At 40.3% G+C, this 18,693-nt stretch overlaps 1 protein-coding gene across 22 annotated transcripts in view; it reads left to right on the top strand.

Moving 5' to 3' along the window:
* Syne1 (spectrin repeat containing, nuclear envelope 1) overlaps window positions 1-18,693 on the top strand; it is a 530,501-nt gene that overhangs the window by 416,441 nt on the left and 95,367 nt on the right. For all 22 annotated transcript variants that reach the window (NM_001347732.1, NM_001347711.1, NM_001079686.1 and 19 more), the window contains 9 exons: window positions 2,171-2,344; window positions 4,111-4,242; window positions 5,676-5,872; window positions 6,926-7,058; window positions 7,410-7,592; window positions 9,289-9,438; window positions 10,421-10,597; window positions 11,116-11,271; window positions 17,130-17,285. In NM_001347732.1, the coding sequence (NP_001334661.1) occupies window positions 2,171-2,344; window positions 4,111-4,242; window positions 5,676-5,872; window positions 6,926-7,058; window positions 7,410-7,592; window positions 9,289-9,438; window positions 10,421-10,597; window positions 11,116-11,271; window positions 17,130-17,285 (1,458 nt within the window). The remainder of the gene's footprint in view (window positions 1-2,170; window positions 2,345-4,110; window positions 4,243-5,675; window positions 5,873-6,925; window positions 7,059-7,409; window positions 7,593-9,288; window positions 9,439-10,420; window positions 10,598-11,115; window positions 11,272-17,129; window positions 17,286-18,693) is intronic.

Here is an 18,693-nt window from a genome sequence, read left to right as displayed (position 1 = left end):
ACCCCTCAGAGATATGGGCACAGGGGGAAAATTTTTTTTAACAGAACAGCAATATCCTGTGCTGTAAGATCAAGGGTCAACAAACGGGACCTCACAAAATTGCAAAGCTTCTGTAGGGCAAAAGATACTGTCAATAAGACAAAAAGGCCACCAGCAGATTGGAAAAGAATTTTTACCAATCCTAAATCTGATAGGGGACTAATATACGATATATACAAAGAGCTCAAGAAGTTGAACTCCAGAAATTCAAATAATCCCATTATAAAATGGGGTACAAAGCTAAACAAAGAATTCTCAACTGAGGAATACCAAAGGTCTATGAAGCACTTGAAAAAATGTTCAGCATCCTCAGTCATCAGGGAAATGCAAATTAAAACAACCCTGAGATTCCACCTCACACCAGTCAGAATGGCTGGATGGACCTGGAGGGCATCATCCTGAGTGAGGTAACCCAATCACAAAAGAACTCACATGATATGTACTCACTGATAAGTGGATATTAGCCCAGAAACTAAAATACCCAAGACACAAGATACAATTTGCAAAACACATGAAACTCCAGAAGAACGAAGACTAAAATGTGGACACTTTGCCCCTTCTTAGAATTGAGAACAAAACACCCATGGAAGGAGTTATAGAGACAAAGTTTGGAGCTGAGATGAAAAGATGGACCATCTAGAGACTGCCATACCTGGGGATCTATCCCATAATCAGCCTCCAAACCCTGACACCATTGCATACACTAGCAAGATTTTCCTGAAAGGACCCAGATATAGCTATCTCTTGTGAGGCTATGCCGGGGCCTAGCAAACAGAGAAGTGGATGTTCCCAGTCAGCTATTGGATGGATCACAGGGCCCCCAATATAGGAGCTAGAGAAAGTACCCAAGAGCTGAAGGGGTCTGCAACCCTATAGGTAGAACAACAATATGAACTAACCAGTACCCCCAGAGCTCGTGTCTGTAGCTGCATATGTATCAGAAGATGGCCTAGTTGGCCATCATTGGGAAGAGAGGCCCCTTGGTATTGCAAATTTTATATGCCCCAATCAGGGGAATGCCATGGCCAAGAAGTGGGAGTGAGTGGGTCGGGGAGCGGTGGTGGTGGGGGAGGGCATAGGGGACTTTTGGGATAGCATTTGAAATGTAAATGAAGTAAATATCTAAATTTTGAAAAATGTGGGGAATAAAAAACCTCAACTCTGCCCTACTTACCTGGGTGACCTTGTGCTAGCTACATAGACTGCATGACTCAATGCTATCACTTTAAAATGACAGATAGATAAAAGTATGTCATAGACCTTCAGAATTGCCATAAGGATGACATGAGTTGGGTAAAGCATTTATAATAATAATAAAAGCTCAATTTCAGCTGTTTTTACCAATTTCTAGTCCTTCAGTTCCACTCATGGTCCTGGGCTTAAGAACTGGGTTAGAATGAGGCTTATACCCATCTTCTAGGATCTATTTATATAAAAGGTAGTATGTGAAATGAATAAGTTCATGCAGTGGTTACAATTCCATTGCAAGGTAATAAAATATAAAGGAAAATTAAAATCACTGTTAACAAATTATTTTATGCCTATCCATGCTTAGTAATCTATCATAAGCAAGGCAAAGAAAGAGCCTGTAAGTTGGCAAGAGTAGGTCTTAAGCCCAGCCGTGGTAGGAGAAGAAATCATCTCAAGAAAAACAGAGGGTATGCAGATCTGCAGATAAGGATGAGGGGACTAGTATATCCAAGGGACATGCGAGGCCAGTAGTGTGACAGGGATGGTCAGTGTCTGTGTCTCTGATGTCAGTGTCCCTATGCACAGGATGCCAGCAGGGAACTCTCCTTTATCAACTAGTCACAGATGAAAGGGTTTGTCTTGGAGACTTGTTTCTGTAGCATAGTGATGAACCATCTGTACATGAGTAAGATCAAGAGGGAAGGCTAGTTAGGAGCTCAGAGTCTAGACTTTGCAGGAATCCCCTGTAGGAAGCACACAGTGCCTGTTCCGATGGCAGGCCTGTTAACATGTTGGTTCAGCAGGGGGAGGAGGGAGTCGGTGGAATGATAGACCCCTTATGTTAACTGTGTTCCATCAGCTTCCAATGATGAAAGGGTTATTATCTAGAGCTAATGTCCAAATGAGCTGCTGATCTCCTTCTGTCTGACAAAACTTACAGGAATACTTCCAGGGCCTGGAATCGCACATGATTTTGACTGAAATACTCTTCAGGAAGATCGTTGGCTTTGCAGCTGTGAAGGAAACTCAGTTCCATACGGACTGCATGGCTCAGGCCTCTGCTGTGTTGAAGCAGGCTCACAAGAGAGGGGTGGAGCTTGAGTACATCCTAGAGGTGAGACTGCCCAAGTCAGTGTCTTTCTCACTGCAAAATGGAACTACCTGGGTTCCCTCATTTGGGGTGGTGGGTTTCTGTTTATATTCAGTATGTGATACATTGTAATGTGAGTCAGCTGGATGAATCCCAACCTTAGAGAGTATGTGTGAAGATGCTTACAGACTTGAGCTTCAAGCCAAAACCCTAATTAGGAGTATGAAATATGGAAATTACATATCCCTGGCTCTATCTATGCATTTGTTCTTGTGATAAGACCTGTCACTAGAATGTAGAAGCCAGAGGACAGCCTGGGGACAAATCTTTATGGTCTGAGAGCAAAGACAGGAAGATTCATTTGTTGTAAAATAGCCAGCTAGGGGGCTGGAGAGATAGCTCAGCGGTTAAGAGGAGAGTGCTTGTTGTTCTTATAGAGAACATGAGTTTGGGTCTTAGGGACCCCATCGGGAGGCTCATAACTCTTCTGTGGGCACCTGCACCCATGTGAGTGTATACATACATATGCATGTCATTAAAAATTATAAAGCAAAACAGCAGCAACCCAGAAACTCTGAAGCAAAATAATGAAATAAAGGTTCAAAATCGCAGCTGCTATATGCAGTGTTCTTAGTCCCATTTAGGAATTTGCTCTTCTGTCCAAGAAATTCCATTCCTTTGTTCTGTTCACTTGCATCTGCTTATTTGTTGTAAGTGAAGAAATCAAGTATTTATTTATTCAGCATTTATGAAGTTGCCACCAGATTCCCAGGCAAGGGAAATATAAACATGTTCCCAGGACTGTCCTCAGTGAGACAGTGGTCCAATGAGGGAACAAGAACACAGACTTCAGAATGCAGAATGACGTCTCTACAGAGAAGCAAACAGCCTTTGAAATACCAGATCTTATAGATAATCAGAAAAAAAAAAAAAGGATGCTGTTTATTAACAGGGCCCAGACTTTGGAAGAGAAGTTGGCTCCTGGGCAAAATGTAGCCTGTTTTATATAAAGGTTATTTGGGTATAATAGTTTTATTGGTTTGCTTGTTAATCTCCAACTGCCTTCATCCAATGGGCAGACAAGACCGGTTGCAATAGATACTAAATAATCTACAAAGCTGAAAATATTTACTATGTGGTTTATTGTAGAAAGAGTTTGCAAGCTAATGTCCTAGATTCAGAGCACAAACAGATGACCTTGAAAACCAAATAAGTAGTCCATAGAAGCTAAGTAGCCACAGAACCCTGTGAAAATTGCTGGTAGATCAGTTCCTTCCTCTGGTTAATAATTAGCTCAGTTGCCCTAAACTGGCCCAGTTCCTTTAATCTTCTCATTTTCCTTAAAAGCTTTAGAAGTTATGTTGTATCTCCTTTCTTCTTTCTTTTTTTAAACTTAATTTTGTTTTAGTTCTTGAGAATGTTATACACAAATGCTATATTTATATAATTTCCATTCCTCTGACTCCTCCCCTCACTCATCTTGTACTTTCAAGATCTCTTACACACACACACACACACACACATTGAGAGAGGGATGGGGCTGCACACTTTTGAGGGCCAGCATTGCGTCACTTGCTTTAGATCCATCACTTGTTTCCTCAAACACCTGCTAAAGATTCCTGAAGCAGATTATCTCACAAGTACAGATTTTACACACATGGGGGAATGCTATTCTTTTTGTATGCTGGTTGCTTGCTTTTGTTTGCTTAGCCCAGGCTGTCCTTGAACTTGTGATCTTCTTGCCAGCCTCCTGAGTACTGTGATTCCATTAATTACTGTTGTGTTTGTAGATGTGGTCCCATCTGGATGAGAATCGCCAGGAGCTCAGCAGACAGCTGGAGGTGATAGAAAACAGCATCCCAAGTGTGGGCCTGGTAGAAGAGAGTGAGGACAGACTTGTGGAAAGGACAAATCTCTACCAGGTCTGAACTCCAAGGGGGCCTGGGTAGCACCATTAATGACAACATTTCCTTTAGAAACTTGCCAGTAACTTAACAGAATTTAAACAAGTTTGTGATAAACTTCATTCAATTCTTTACTTTTCTTTAAAAATTGCTGAAGTTCATGGCACACATAGACTGTGTCTGTATTGCTCATAGTATATATGTATTTTATTACTGTTTGATGGTTTAATATATTACACAATAAGATTTAGCCCCAGCTTTACTTGCCCTCTCTTATTTCCTTCTATCTAAGGCTAAAACCTTCTTACTCACGAGGGTTCCTCCTACTTTCATGCCTTTTGTGTGTGTGTGTGTATAATCCACTGGATTTAATTAGAAGTTCTTATTAAAACAAAAAACAAACGACAACTCTTGGTCTGTACTCTACCACTCAGCAGCAAGGGTAGAGGCTTTCTCGACAAGCATGTTGCCATGAGGTAGGTTCTTAGCTCTGTGAAATAGATAATAGGCCAATAGATAGGTGATAGAAGATAGATAATAAATGATAGGTACATATGTAGTTGGATGATACATAGATGAGAGAGATATAGATGCTAGATACATAGATAGATATAGATACTAGATAGATGATAGAGGTAGAGATGATAGATTATAGATAGATAGATAGATAGATAGATAGATAGATAGATAGATAGATAGATAGATAGACAGTAGACATAGTTGATAGATTGATAAATATGATAGACAGATCAACAAACAACAACTAGATGATAAATAGGTGATAAAGTTAGACCATAGATAATACATACATTGATAGATAGGTGATATATAGATGTTAAAGAGATAGAAATAGATGATAGAGATAGATAGATGATAGATAAGCCATGGATTATAGATAGATAGATAGATAGATAGATAGATAGATAGATAGATAGAAAGGAAGATAGATGATAGAGAGAGATATAGATGATAGATTAAAAATAGGTGATAAATGATAGATAAGCCATAGATGATAGATATACATGATAGATTGAGAAAGATGATAAATAGCTATACAGATAGATAATAGATAATGGATAGCAGACACTAGATTATAGATAGATGACAAATAGATAGTACATTTGGAGCTAGCGATCTCATTTTGAAACCTTTCAAGGCATTTTCACCAAACTTATACCAACCACTTTTTGTACTTTAGATTGATGTCACAGTTTTTTTTAAAGATATTTTAGCTTGACAGCTATAAACACATCCAAATTTTCTAACAAATTAAAAAGAGAACATCTATATTTTGATAAATACATTTTCAAGTTTTCAGAGGTGCAGAGTGAAGATAGTTTACATTTGGTAACAGACAATGCCAACATTGTAGATATCAGAGGAATTACAATGCTCAGTGGCAAAAGCTGCACTAAGTCAAACTTTTAAGCCAGTGTCATCAATTGTTTTAGCATTTAAAATCCAGCCTCAATGAATACCAGCCCAAACTGTACCAAGCACTGGATGATGGGAAGCGACTTCTGATGTCTGTCAGCTGTTCAGAGCTTGAAAGTCAGCTAAATCAGCTGGGAGAGCACTGGCTCAGTAATACGAACAAAGTATCCAAGGAGCTGCACAGACTGGAGACCATACTGAAACACTGGACCAGGTAATGGGATGATATTTGGTCTGTGTTTTGATTATTTCTGCGGTGTATTACTAAGACAAGTAGATACTGGGCTTGGAAAAGATCTCCATATTTAGACAGTGGCGTAGTTTAGAAAACAAAGACAACCAGAGGATTCTGATGGGATTCTTGTTAAAACTGGCAAGGAGAACAGGGTCCAATACAGCTGAGACTGTTCCCCCTCCTCCTTGCCTGGTTCCTGCAAAGCCTTATAGACAGGGGAAACCCTGAATTAGATTGCCATTGCTGTGAGCGACGTCATTGCTGTGAGTGACAGCTGGGACAAACAACTTATCAGAAGGAAATATTTATCTTGGTTCACTTTTCAGAGGTTTCAGGTCAAGGTAAGCCCAAAATATTGTGTTGGGTCCTGGAGCAGAATAGTGTCATGGCAAGAACAGATGACAGAAAAGACATCTTACCTTAGAGCTGCCAGGAACGGTGTGTGTGTGTGTGTGTGTATATATATATATATATATATATATATATATATATATATATATATATATACACACGCACGTGTGCATACACACATGTGCAAGTGTGAGCACATGTCAGAGACATGGTACCCTTCAAGGATAGCTCTGTATGCCCTCCTTCTCTTGTTAGTCTCCACTCTAATTCTTCTAGATTTTAAACACTTTCCCACATAGTACCCACCAACTGGGGCCTAAGCCTTCATCATACATGCCTGGGGCAATGTTTCACCCTGAAGTCCTAAAGGGAAGTGTTCAAGGAAGCAGGTATTTGAGTTTTATTGAACGAAGCACTCTTTTTTCATCCTTTTATTTCAAACACCTTTATTTTCAAACATGACCCAAGATTTCCCAATTCAAGGAGAAAGATATTCTTACTTTTCAGCTTAGCAATAGGGATGCTGAAGTCCAGAACAGACTCAAGCTATAAATATTAAAAGAAAAGAAAAGGCACCAGCCTTGTATGCATTCCTTCCAAATCTTTTGGGGTTCTTGTTTATCTGACAGCAGACAGTGCAGATGGAATAGCTCATTAATTGAGTCTTGAACGTGCTTACAGATATCAAAGTGAAGCTGCAGCTCTCAACCACTGGCTACAGTGCGCTAAGGACAGGCTGGCATTTTGGACTCAGCAGTCTGTGACGGTTCCACAAGAACTGGAAATGGTCCGGGATCATCTCAGTGCTTTCCTGGTAAGTCCGAGGACTAAGGCGTTAGGGTCTCATTTCGCTTCTCAGGCCAGACTCATGGATCTGTATAGGAAATCAGCTAGGAACAAACATAGAAAAGAAGCTAAATTGACACAGACGGCTGAGTTGACTTTGTATCTACTACTAACTAATGCAGATGAGTAGGCTCCAGATTGCCTTTCACATAATGGGTTAACTTGAGCGTAGAGGTGTGGTACCTTTGTCCCCAAAGAGCTCCACCTGACAAGGACCCTCCGTATGTAGAATTGGTCTGTGCTCTAGGTTGGTCTCTGTCCTTAAAGGAAACACCCCAGCATTCAGTCCTAAACTGAACATTGTGACTTTTTCTAAAAGGAGTTCTCTAAAGAAGTAGATGCCAAGTCTGCCCTCAAGTCGTCAGTCACAAGCACAGGAAATCAGCTGCTTCGGTTAAAAAAAGTGGACACAGCGGCCCTGCGTGCTGAGCTGTCCCGCATGGACAGCCAGTGGACTGACCTACTGACCGGCATCCCTGTTGTACAGGAGAAGCTCCATCAGGTACGGAGAGAAGGCTGGCTGGTTTAATTTCCAGCTCCTTGCAAATTAGAACTATCTAGGAACTTGTCTTTACTCTCTGCTGTTGCAATGTGTATTAAAACAGCCATTTCTACAAATCCCACATCAGATGGCGTTTCTTCCTAAAGCAGTCAGTCTCTCTCTCCGCCCCCACCTCTTTCTCTCTGTAGGTGTTGGAAACCTGACTTGAAATTGTTGACCCTGTTTAAACTGACATTTCACGGGGCAAACCTAGGCACCTGGTAAAAACGTGACGATCTATAACATCTCTAAAAGTCCTGCCATTTTATATTCAAGAAGGACACTGGATTTTATTCAATATAAGAACAGCCATGCATCATTTACAGAAGGGATATGTTCTGATAAATAGATCCTTGGTCCATTTTGCCATTGTTCAAACATCAGCACTTACCACAAGCTGAGAGATCGGCACAGGCTCCTTAGCTTAGGATAACTTTATGGGACCTCCATTATATTTGGGACACCACATGGGACATTGCTATTCAGCTCATGACTATATTCTGATGAGTAATAAGTCTAACTTTCCTGGAACTCTAGAACATTTTAATCTTTTGTCTCTTTAATATTCATCACTGTGGATCACATATGATACATGTTTTTAATACACATGCTGTTTCTCTTCGATAGCTGTAGATTCGTAGGAAAGTGGAACAATCCTGCCAACCCCATCTTTCTCTCCTTTCAGATCCCAATAGAAGTAGGTCATATATATTTAATTTTATATATATTTGGAGACAGGGTCTCAACCTTGTAGCCCCTGGTGGTCTTGAGTTTATGGTGATGCTCTTGCCTCAGCCTTTAAAAGGGTCTGGGTTATAGGCATGACCAGCCACATACCAGGAAATTTATATTTATACATATTTAGATAGTATTGCTTTGTTTCTGCAAATCACTCTAATCATGATGAGCATAATTGCTTGACATGTGAAGTAAAATTCAGAATTCTGAGTATATCTTAAATACTGTAGAAATTGGCTTTCGGGGATAGCTGTTAGAGTGCCAGAGAGCAGAGAAAATGAGAGCTTGCCTGCTGGGTAGTGTTGTCCCTTTTTTCTGTTAGCATTCTTGAGTCACAATACAGAGATTTTGCAAGATAATTAAGAAAGTACATCTGTTGAGTGTTTTGTAGTTACATTTTTTTTCAAGCCCATAAAACTATCTGTAAAGTAAGAATATGTTCTCTTGCTGGTGTTTTGATTAATTAGGTAATATTTATGCAATGTTTATGGTATGAGATGCCTAGTGAGTGAACTAGTATTGTGCTTGCCTGAGGTTTCAAGTGTCAGAGATCTGATAACTGTAAAGGACTATTATCTCTCTTGGTATGTTAGTAGAACTCTACACAGGGTTCCTCCATTAACACAGTCATTCTCAATCTAGATCATGACCTCTTTTTGGGGGTAGGGAGAGTCAAACAACCCTTTCATAGGGGTCGCCTCAGGCCATTGAAAAATGCAGATGTTTCCATTATAATCCATATCAGTAGTAAAATTACAGTTATGAGGTAGCAGAAAAAATAGGTTTCTGGAAGAGGGTCACCAGCACCTGAGGAACTGTATTGAAGCACCACAGCGTTAGGAAGGTGGAGGACCGCTGTGCTCAGAGGAGTCGCATCTGAACCTTAATGTTTTGGACCCATCCTGTCTCCTCTTCACAGCTCCAGATGGACAAGCTGCCTTCCCGCCATGCCATTTCTGAGGTAATGAGTTGGATCTCACTCATGGAAAGTGTTATCCTGAAGGATGAAGAGGACATTAGAAATGCCATCGGTTACAAGGCGATCCACGAATACCTTCAGAAATACAAGGTAGTGGACACTTGGAGACTTCCATTTTCATCTATTTAGACTTTCATTTGAAGGAGCTCAGAAGCTCAAACTAGGACTTCCAATGTATATCCCCTGCACAGTCGGAGACATTCAAAAGCAAGCCCATGCAAATACTAAGTACAGATGCAGTGTGCTAGTTATTTTTATCTTGCTGTGATAAAATACCCTGACAACAGCATCTTTGGAAAGAAAGGGTTAATTGCCGCTAGTAATTCCAGTGGGGATGCAGTTTGTGAGGGAGGGAAAGGCCTGGCAACAGGAGCACAAGGCTGGCAAACCTCATTCCATCTGCATACAGGACGCAGAAAGACAGAGAGCAGAAAATGGGGCCAGACTATAAACCCCTAGGGCCTGCCCCTGGTCACACACTTCCTCCAGGCCCTCCAGTGAGTGTCAACTGTTTAAGGTTTGGTAACCTTTCCAGAGAACATCCAGAACTGGAGACCAACTGCCTAAACACATGGACATATGAAGGACATTATGCACTCAAAGTATAGCACATTAAAAATAATTATTCACCCATCTCTACATATCATACATATGCTATTTATAGTATATATACTATTTATATTTGTTTAATTTTATTTTTAAGATTTATTTATTTATTACATATACAGTATAATGTCTGCACGTACACCCATGTGTCAGAAGAGAACATCGGATCCTCTTACAGAGGGTTGTGAGCCACCATGTGGTTGCTAGGAATTGAACTCAGACCCTTAGAGGAAAAGCCAGTGCTCTTAACCTCTAAGTCATGTCTCCAGCCCCTTGTGTAATTTTATAAACATATATGAATACATACTTGAGCCCCTATCATATCAGGTCATATAAAGAACCACGGTTGTGTCATGGCAGTGATAGGAGTCACACGTAAGTTCTCAAGGCTTTCCAACTCCTGAAAACACACTAAGCCTTTGTATACTCGGAAGCATCTCGTCTGAGTCTCCGGCCTCTCTTTCAGGGTTTCAAGATAGACCTTAACTGCAAGCAGCTAACGGCGGACTTTGTGAACCAGTCAGTGCTCCAAATCAGCAGTCAGGACGTGGAGAGCAAGCGCAGTGACAAGACGGATTTTGCTGAGCAGCTTGGGGCAATGAATAAAAGTTGGCAGCTCTTGCAAGGTCGAGTTGGAGAGAAGGTGAGCTAGGTGGCCTGTCCTAATCCGGGTAAGGACCCTGAGAGCAGCCCAAGGCTGGCGGGAAACCATTTGACAAGTAGTGCAGTTAGATGAAGCCTGAGGCAGCTTCCCACAGCCCCCGAAGGTGATCTACCTCCGGACATCTTAGGTCCCCTTTGTTCTCTTCTGAAGCCTCCCTCCTCTTACAGCTGAGTCTAATTTTTTTTTTAAGATGCCTCTTCATTTCTCTTCCTTTTACTTTCTTCCTTACCTATATCAGCCATCAGCTGATATTTGATAAACTTCATTTTCTGAGTGTATTCCAAGAATTTCATTTTCACATTTTAATTTTACTGTGCAGGGCTTTGCAAGGCCATTTTCATGCAAGTATGCGGTGCTCTTTTAGGATAGTCCTTCCCACATCCCTCTGCTGCCCAAGAACTCTTACCTCATAGGAAATTGTAGTGGGTAATTTTTGTGCCAATGATTTGATTTTTCAAACAAAAATTTTGAATGTTTGCATCCTTCTGTTGGTTTAGATCCAGATGTTGGAAGGCTTGTTGGAGTCATGGTCAGAGTATGAAAACAGTGTCCAGTCTCTGAAAGCCTGGTTTGCAAACCAGGAGAGGAAGCTGAAAGAGCAGCATCTACTTGGCGATCGGAATTCTGTTGAGAATGCTCTGAAGGACTGTCAGGTAACACGTGAGGTGGAATGCGGGAGCTGCCTCGCATCCTCAGGCCTGTGTGCAGGGCTCACTGGTTCCAAGGGTTCTGAGCTGAGTCTGGATAATAACTGTACCTACTGATTGATATTTGACTTTGAAGTAGAGTCTTACTATAAAGCCAGTGCTGATTTAAAACTTGGAGCCCTCCAGCCTGAGTCTTCTTAGTACTAAGAGTACAGTTATGAACTATAATATCTTGTTAGGGTTTTGCTTGCTTGCTTGTTTGTTTGTTTGTTTGCTTGTTTGTTTGGTTTTGTTCTCTTCCAATTCAAGTCTTCATCTCCTGTTTTTAAAGTTTTGAGATTATAGAAAGAACCAGATATACACCTAAGTAGGTAAAGATGCTTGAATCCCTTACACTGATCATGAGAGCTAATACTTATCAATATTTTAGATATATTTGTACATTTGCCCAATTTTTCTTCTTTAAAGATGTCAATATAGGGAGTGAGGACATAGCCTACAGGGTAAACTGCTTGCTGTGCAGATGTGAGGATCTAGTTGGGTTTCACAGGACCCATGTAAAATCAGGTTGGGTGTGATGGGCCATCTTTAATGCCCCCAGGAGATGGAGTCAGGGGTCTCCAAAGCAAGCTTCCTAGCTAGAGTAGCTGAATTATCAGTCTCTGGATTCAAGTGAGGGGCCTGACCCAGTATATAAGATAGAGGAAAATCAAGAAGAAACTGGATATTAACTTCCAACCCACTTACGTGAAAATGAATATATTTGTGCAACCACATATTCAGACACACACACATGCAACCACGTCATACACACACACATGCAACCACGTTATACACACACACACACACACACACACACACACACACACAAGATGTCAGTGAACATCCCACACAGTATCATTTTGTCCCTATATATTATCACATAATCTTTGAGAAATAGTTTATGTCACCATAATAGACCTCAAAAATTAACAATTTCTTAATGTTATTTTATTCTCCATCCATAATCATCATGCCCTCTCCATTTTTATTTATATATTTTTTAGATAGGGACACACTGTGCAATCCCAAACTAGCCTGGAACTTGTTAGGTAGACCAGCCAGGCCTTGAACTCATAGATACCAGCCTGAATTTCCCTTAGTTATCTTTAAAATGCTTCATTTAATTTATTCACTAAGATTGCAGCACCTGCTAGCTGCATTTTTTTAAAGAGTTCTTTAGTGTCTTAAGTGTATTTTGATGCTGTCAACTAGTTAAACCATGCCTTGGCCTGGCCACTGCCTTAAAATGTTCCTTAACTTGCTATTACTATGGAGCCTTCATTCAACTCCTGTTCGACACAGGCATAGGAGTTTCAGAGGTGACAATGTTCCTTGCTGCTGTGTCACAGCAGAAAGCTCATGCTGGCTGTTCATCTCATTAGTGATGAAGATCTGGGGTTCAGGCAGGTTGTCAGATTACAGGTGTTTGCCAGTGATAGGGATATATAGTATTTCAGTATTTCCTTGGGGATTCTTTGGTACTCCCAGGAAATTTTTTTAACAGCTAAGACTATACTGACAATTACTTTAAAAATCATGCCCTGGATTTGATCCTTAGAACTCTGAAACCAGCTGTAATCATGCATGCCTGTAATCTCAGAAGTTCAGAGTCATCCTTGGTTACATAATGATATCAAAGCTAGCCTGGGCTACATGAGACTTTCAAAACAATAAGTAAATACTATGAAATAAAAGCTAAATTTGCTCTATGTGAACAACCAGTTCTGTCACTCTTTTGGATGGAGCCTACATATATCTCTGTCCAGCAGCATGAACTCCAGATCTTCTTTCAGGCTATCTCAGAAGAAGGAGGGCCCCATGAGAAGTTTCCCTACAGGAAAACTCCTTCCTTCAAATCTCACTTTTCCATCTTTGCATTTCAAACAGTAATGATTTCTTTTTTAAGCAGCCTGATTTCTGCTTAGGACACATGTAATGGGGACCTTATCTTTAAGCCCTCACAGGAAACCTTATAGTACAGAAAAGGAAGGCCACATGGTGGTCCAAGAAAGGTTGCAGTTTTGGATTTGAACCTGTCTGAAATTATTAGGTTTTTGTTTGTTCATTTTGCTTTTAAAGAAAGATTCTCATGTAGTCCAAGATGGCTTCCAAATTCAATATGTAGCCAAGGCTAGCCTTCAACTCCTGATTCTCTTGTCTCTACCTCCCAAGTTCTGGGATTGCTTGAGTACACCCACTGTGCCCAGTGAGAAACTTTTAAGTACCATTTTGTTTGAATGCCTCCCATCAGAAGATGGATGTGAAAAGGACTGGACACCAAACTTGCCCATCATCTGCTCTCATTGGATTTTGTGTCTGCTTAGAGGCCAAAGATACTTCCAACTGAGGCCATAAATTTCTAAAATCTGAGAAGTAAGCCAGCATTTCAAAAATTTGCTTTTAATGTTGAAAAGTGATAGTTTTGCTGAGTCCTTGGAGTTAAAATATTTCCATTAATTTAAAAAGGCAACCCGTAACTGTTAATGTCAACAAGATGAGTGTTACCCGGTCTCACGGTCAGGGTCACTTCACTACTGAAAGGTTGCTTATTGGCATTCTCCTTAGTGTTTGATTCTGTCTCCACATTCATATTATACTTTCTTTTGTTTGTCCTTTGTTCTCTTGTTTTCTCTTCCTTCAAAGGAAGATTTTACCATTATGCGGCATGAGTGTGTGTGTGTGCCTTTTTGTATGTGTGTGCATGTGTGCCTGGGTGGCTGGAGAGATCATCACATCCCCTAGACCTGGAGTCACAGTTGCTTGGGAGCTGCCTCCCATGAGCTCTTTCTCATGAGAGAACTGAACTCCGGTTCTCTGGAACAGCGGAGTGTACTCATGTAATCCCAGAACTTGGGAGGCAGGAGACAAGAGGACCAGGAAGCCATCTTGTACTACATGAGAATCTTTCTTTAAAAGCAAAATGAACAAAAACCTAATAATATCAGACAGGTTCAAATCCAAAACTGCAATGGGTGTTTGCTACTTTGTTTCTATTCCTATATATGCCTTCTTTTTAATGGAGAGACATTGATGCCTGAAAAATACACAGAAGTTCAGCCAAATTTTATTTCTCATGGGATGTAAGTCTTAGGCTCCCAGAGGGTCACTTCAGGCAGTGTCAGAGACAAAGCTTACATTGTGAGATAAAGAACTCTATGCTGATGCCAATTCATGATTTAAAAGAAAAGCCATTTCTTTCAGAACTAAAAGCCCAGTACGGAGCCCACACACTTATTTTGGGACATCATATATAAATCACAATAGCCTAACTGGCGGTTCTAATTGGCAGTTCTACAAAGCTTGATAAAATTTATTGTCATTTTTGAGAAATTGTTTCTTTGGCCCAGAGCATGAAATTATAGCCAGTGTCCTCAAATCAGTGGCTGGATTCAGGTTTGGTTTTGTTTTAAAAAGCTTGACTCTTTTTCCAGTCTCTTTTAGAGGTGATTTATTGATTGAATGCAACACTGAAACTGCTGTTTGTGGATTAATCCAAGTTGAGGATAATTTACTGCTGCAGAATGTTAGGATTGGCCTTTGCCTCCATTGATCAGAACCAGACCATTCAGAAAAATTGTTATGGAAAGGAAAGGCAAACACACCTTTACTTTGCACAGAAATATATTACAATCCTGGTTCGCTCCTGCATTTCAGGGTTACACATACATATACCCAGGTGCCCAGGCGCAGGAAGCTCTTATGAGATGTGTAAGCCACACCTCATCTGTTTACCACTGTGGGTGAATGAAGATGTATTTAATTCTAATGGTTAGATTTAGGATCTTATAGGAAGGATTACTGTGGGATTCACTATTCTATACTAAAGTATAAGTAAATATATATATACACATATACACACACATATATATATATGCACACACACACACACACACATATATATATATATATACACATATATATACATATATATATATATATATACATATATTATACTACACATTAAGTATGAATTGAGATGACCACCCATGGTTATTTATCCCTTAGGCAACATTCAGAAATATCTTAAACTGTAGAGTTAATTGTGTTTTCTATACTGAATAAAGAAACTGGTACCTCAGTAATCACTAGATTCTTTTCAAGGAATCACAAAAATAGTGACAAAAGAAGAAATGAGAGAATGACATAAAACAACAATCATTTCCTTAAGCTAACAAATAAATGAATTTCTGATTAATGCACTACGGCAAAATTAGCTCCATGATAATTCATGATGGAAAAGCAGAATCTCTTGGCAGCATGGCAGATTACCACGCTGAATATGATATATCTAGTTTTGACAGTTTAAAGAATATTTCATATATATATATTAATTTTATTCCTTTGGGACAAGCATAAGATATATTATTAGCCCTATTTTATAAATGAGAGAGAGAGAGAGAGAGAGAGAGAGAGAGAGAGAGAGAGAGAGAGAGAGAGAGAGAGGGGAGACGTCTGAGGGCTGGAGTGGAGGTCAGTTAAAGAAGGACTTTCTTAGCACGTACAAAGCCCCAAGTTTGATTCCCAGGACCTCATACGTTGGAATTTGTGCTGCTAGTTTGTAATCCCAAAGTTTAGGACGTAGATCAGGAAGGATCAGAAAGGTATGTTATCTGTGGCTACGTGGTGAGTTCGAGGCCAATGGTATGCTTGAAATCTTATCGTAAAAAAACAGCTGGGTCATAGCAGAAATAAAAATAAAGGGAATAATAACAATTTCAAGAGAAGCATAATACATAAACACTTGACCAACAGCTACTCAACTACAATTTTTTTATCCATATTTGAATCATTGAGCTGGTAAATTGTTATACAAGCATTAGGGCCTGGGCTTGGATCTCCAGCATCCACATAAAAGGCGGGTGTGATGCTGTCTAGAATCCCATCAGTGGAGAGGTAGAGACAGGAGAATCCCTGGGACTTGCTGGGTAAATAAACTTTTAAAAACTGTCTGAATGTTTTGTTTGTGTGCATATCTGTATGCTATGTGTGTGCCTGGTGCTATTAATGAAGGCTAGAGGAGGCATCAGACAAGGAGTTACAGACTGTTGTGAACCACAATGTGGGTGCTGAGAGTTGAACTTGAGTCTTCTGGAAGAGCAGACAGTGTTCTTAAGCGTGGAGCTGTGGCCCCAGACCCTCTATACTGTATGGTCTCAGGAGGAGCTCTGAGCCTTTGGCCGACTTACTTTTCTTTTGTGAACATTTTATTCTCGCAGTTACAAAAGTGCCGTCTAAAGAAAATGAGAATTTCAGACACGAAGAAGCCTGTAGTCTTTCAGAATCACATAGAATCAGAGCATTGGAAAAAGAGAAGATAATACTTATTCTTTTCCATCTTTCCCATTTGAAGAAATTGACAATTATTAAAAGTTTCTCACTTTCTCAGAGTGACACAGCCAAAGAGCAGCAAAACCATGTCTGACTCTCAGGTGCCACCTGTCACAGGCTAGGCCATGTGATTTTTGGAAAAATGACGTTTGGGTTTAAGGATATAATCATATTGCAATTTTGGATATGTATTTCACTCCTTACAGCTTTTTGAAAAAGATATATAATGACATTTCTTTATCTGCGGGATAACCAGTTTTTATATTTTTCAGGGTATGCTAATTTACTATGGATAAAAGGACCTCTTTTTTTTTTTTTTAACATTTAAGTATAGGGAGAAGCATCACTGTGCAGACCCTCTCTTGAGAATTGTCATCTTTTTGGATTAGTATGGGGTTTTAGCACACGAAACTATAATGACTCAATTTCAGTGCACCCTAGAGTTCCATAATAGAACAATTTAAAATAACTATATATATTTTTTAATCTTTCAGGAACTGGAAGATTTGATTAAAGCAAAAGAAAAGGAGGTAGAGAAAATTGAGCAGAATGGCCTCGCATTGATTCAGAACAAGAGGGAGGAGGTCTCTGGCAGTGTCATGAGCACACTGCAAGAACTCAGGCAGACCTGGATCAGTTTAGACCGCACGGTAAGCCTGCTCCTGACACTCAACTCCCAGCTCTCTGAAACTGGGAGTGGATGTTTGCCGAAAGTCACTGAGTAAATAATTATCAAATCTCTACATCACCTCTTGGCACTGTTGAGTCTGTTTGATTAATCTTTCAATTTCTAGTGTTTCCTGTAGTAAGCGGTATTATATATATCACTCTCTTTAAGTGCACCCATCCTCATAGTGAGAGCAAACTTTCGAGGTACAGTTGTTCTCCAATGAGCCTATCCACACACTTAGCCTCTCCCAGAGTTCTAAACCGAGACAGAAAGAGATACATGAGATTAGTAGAGATATCTTTGTGTGTGACCAAAGGGCATTTCAAACTCCTCTGCCTAAAGTAAGGCACGGTTCCCGCCCCACAAACCTACTCAGTTACCGGGAACTCTGCCATGCCGCAACTGCTTGTACAGGCAACCTTCAAAGCCACTTTTCCTTCCTTTCTTTCTTTCTCTAATACTTACACCAAGCTCATCAGAAAATGTTGGCAGATACACTCTCAGAACAGACAGAATCCAGCCTCCTCCTCTGCAGGCACCCTGATTTATGCCCCTTTCATTTCCTGCTTGGATGATTTTCATGATCTCCTTAGCAGTCCCCATCTCAGAAGAGCCAGTCAGAATGAAGTCAAATCATGGCGTTGCCATGCCGAAAATCCCACAGTTGCTTCTGCTCCATAAAGAATGGAATAAGAGCTGCGTGCTGGCCAGGCTTCCCACTGTCGCTCTGGTTCTGTTTCCTGCTGCTGCCCTGCAAGGTCTTTTTGCTTAGCCACACTGGTCTCACTATTGAGCATAGTAGGCATGCCCTGCATGCAGAAACTTTGGATTGTCGGCTCCCTCCTCCTAACATACTATAACTTTCCCTTGTGTGCCTCAGTCTCTGTCAGTAAAAGGTAAAGACATTTGATAATGGACTCAAGAGTGTGTTGAATCTTCCAATAGGAACGGTAAGTGCTACAATGTGCACTATGCCTCTCTATGTAAGGTCATGTGGATCCCTGACACATTGGTGTCTGAATGCTTACTTATCCACTGTGGGGCAAACAGACAGACATGCGTGCACTTATGCTCACATGCTCATATGCACATGGCTATATACACACACATACCACATGCTGATGCACAAGCATGCATACCTACACACATGGATCCACAACATGTACACATACATACACATACATGTACTTACACATACACACATTCACATACACATACATGCATTTACACACACATACATGCATTTACACACACATACATGCATTTACACACACACATTTACACACATATACACATATATGTACTTACACACATTCACATATACATATACATGCACTTACACACATTCACATACACATACATATACATGCACTTACACACACACATTC

The sequence above is a fragment of the Mus musculus genome, chromosome 10 (assembly GCF_000001635.26).
Source record: "Mus musculus strain C57BL/6J chromosome 10, GRCm38.p6 C57BL/6J".
NCBI classification, from domain to species: Eukaryota; Metazoa; Chordata; class Mammalia; order Rodentia; family Muridae; genus Mus; species Mus musculus.
This window is presented reverse-complemented; position numbering and strand designations above follow the sequence as displayed.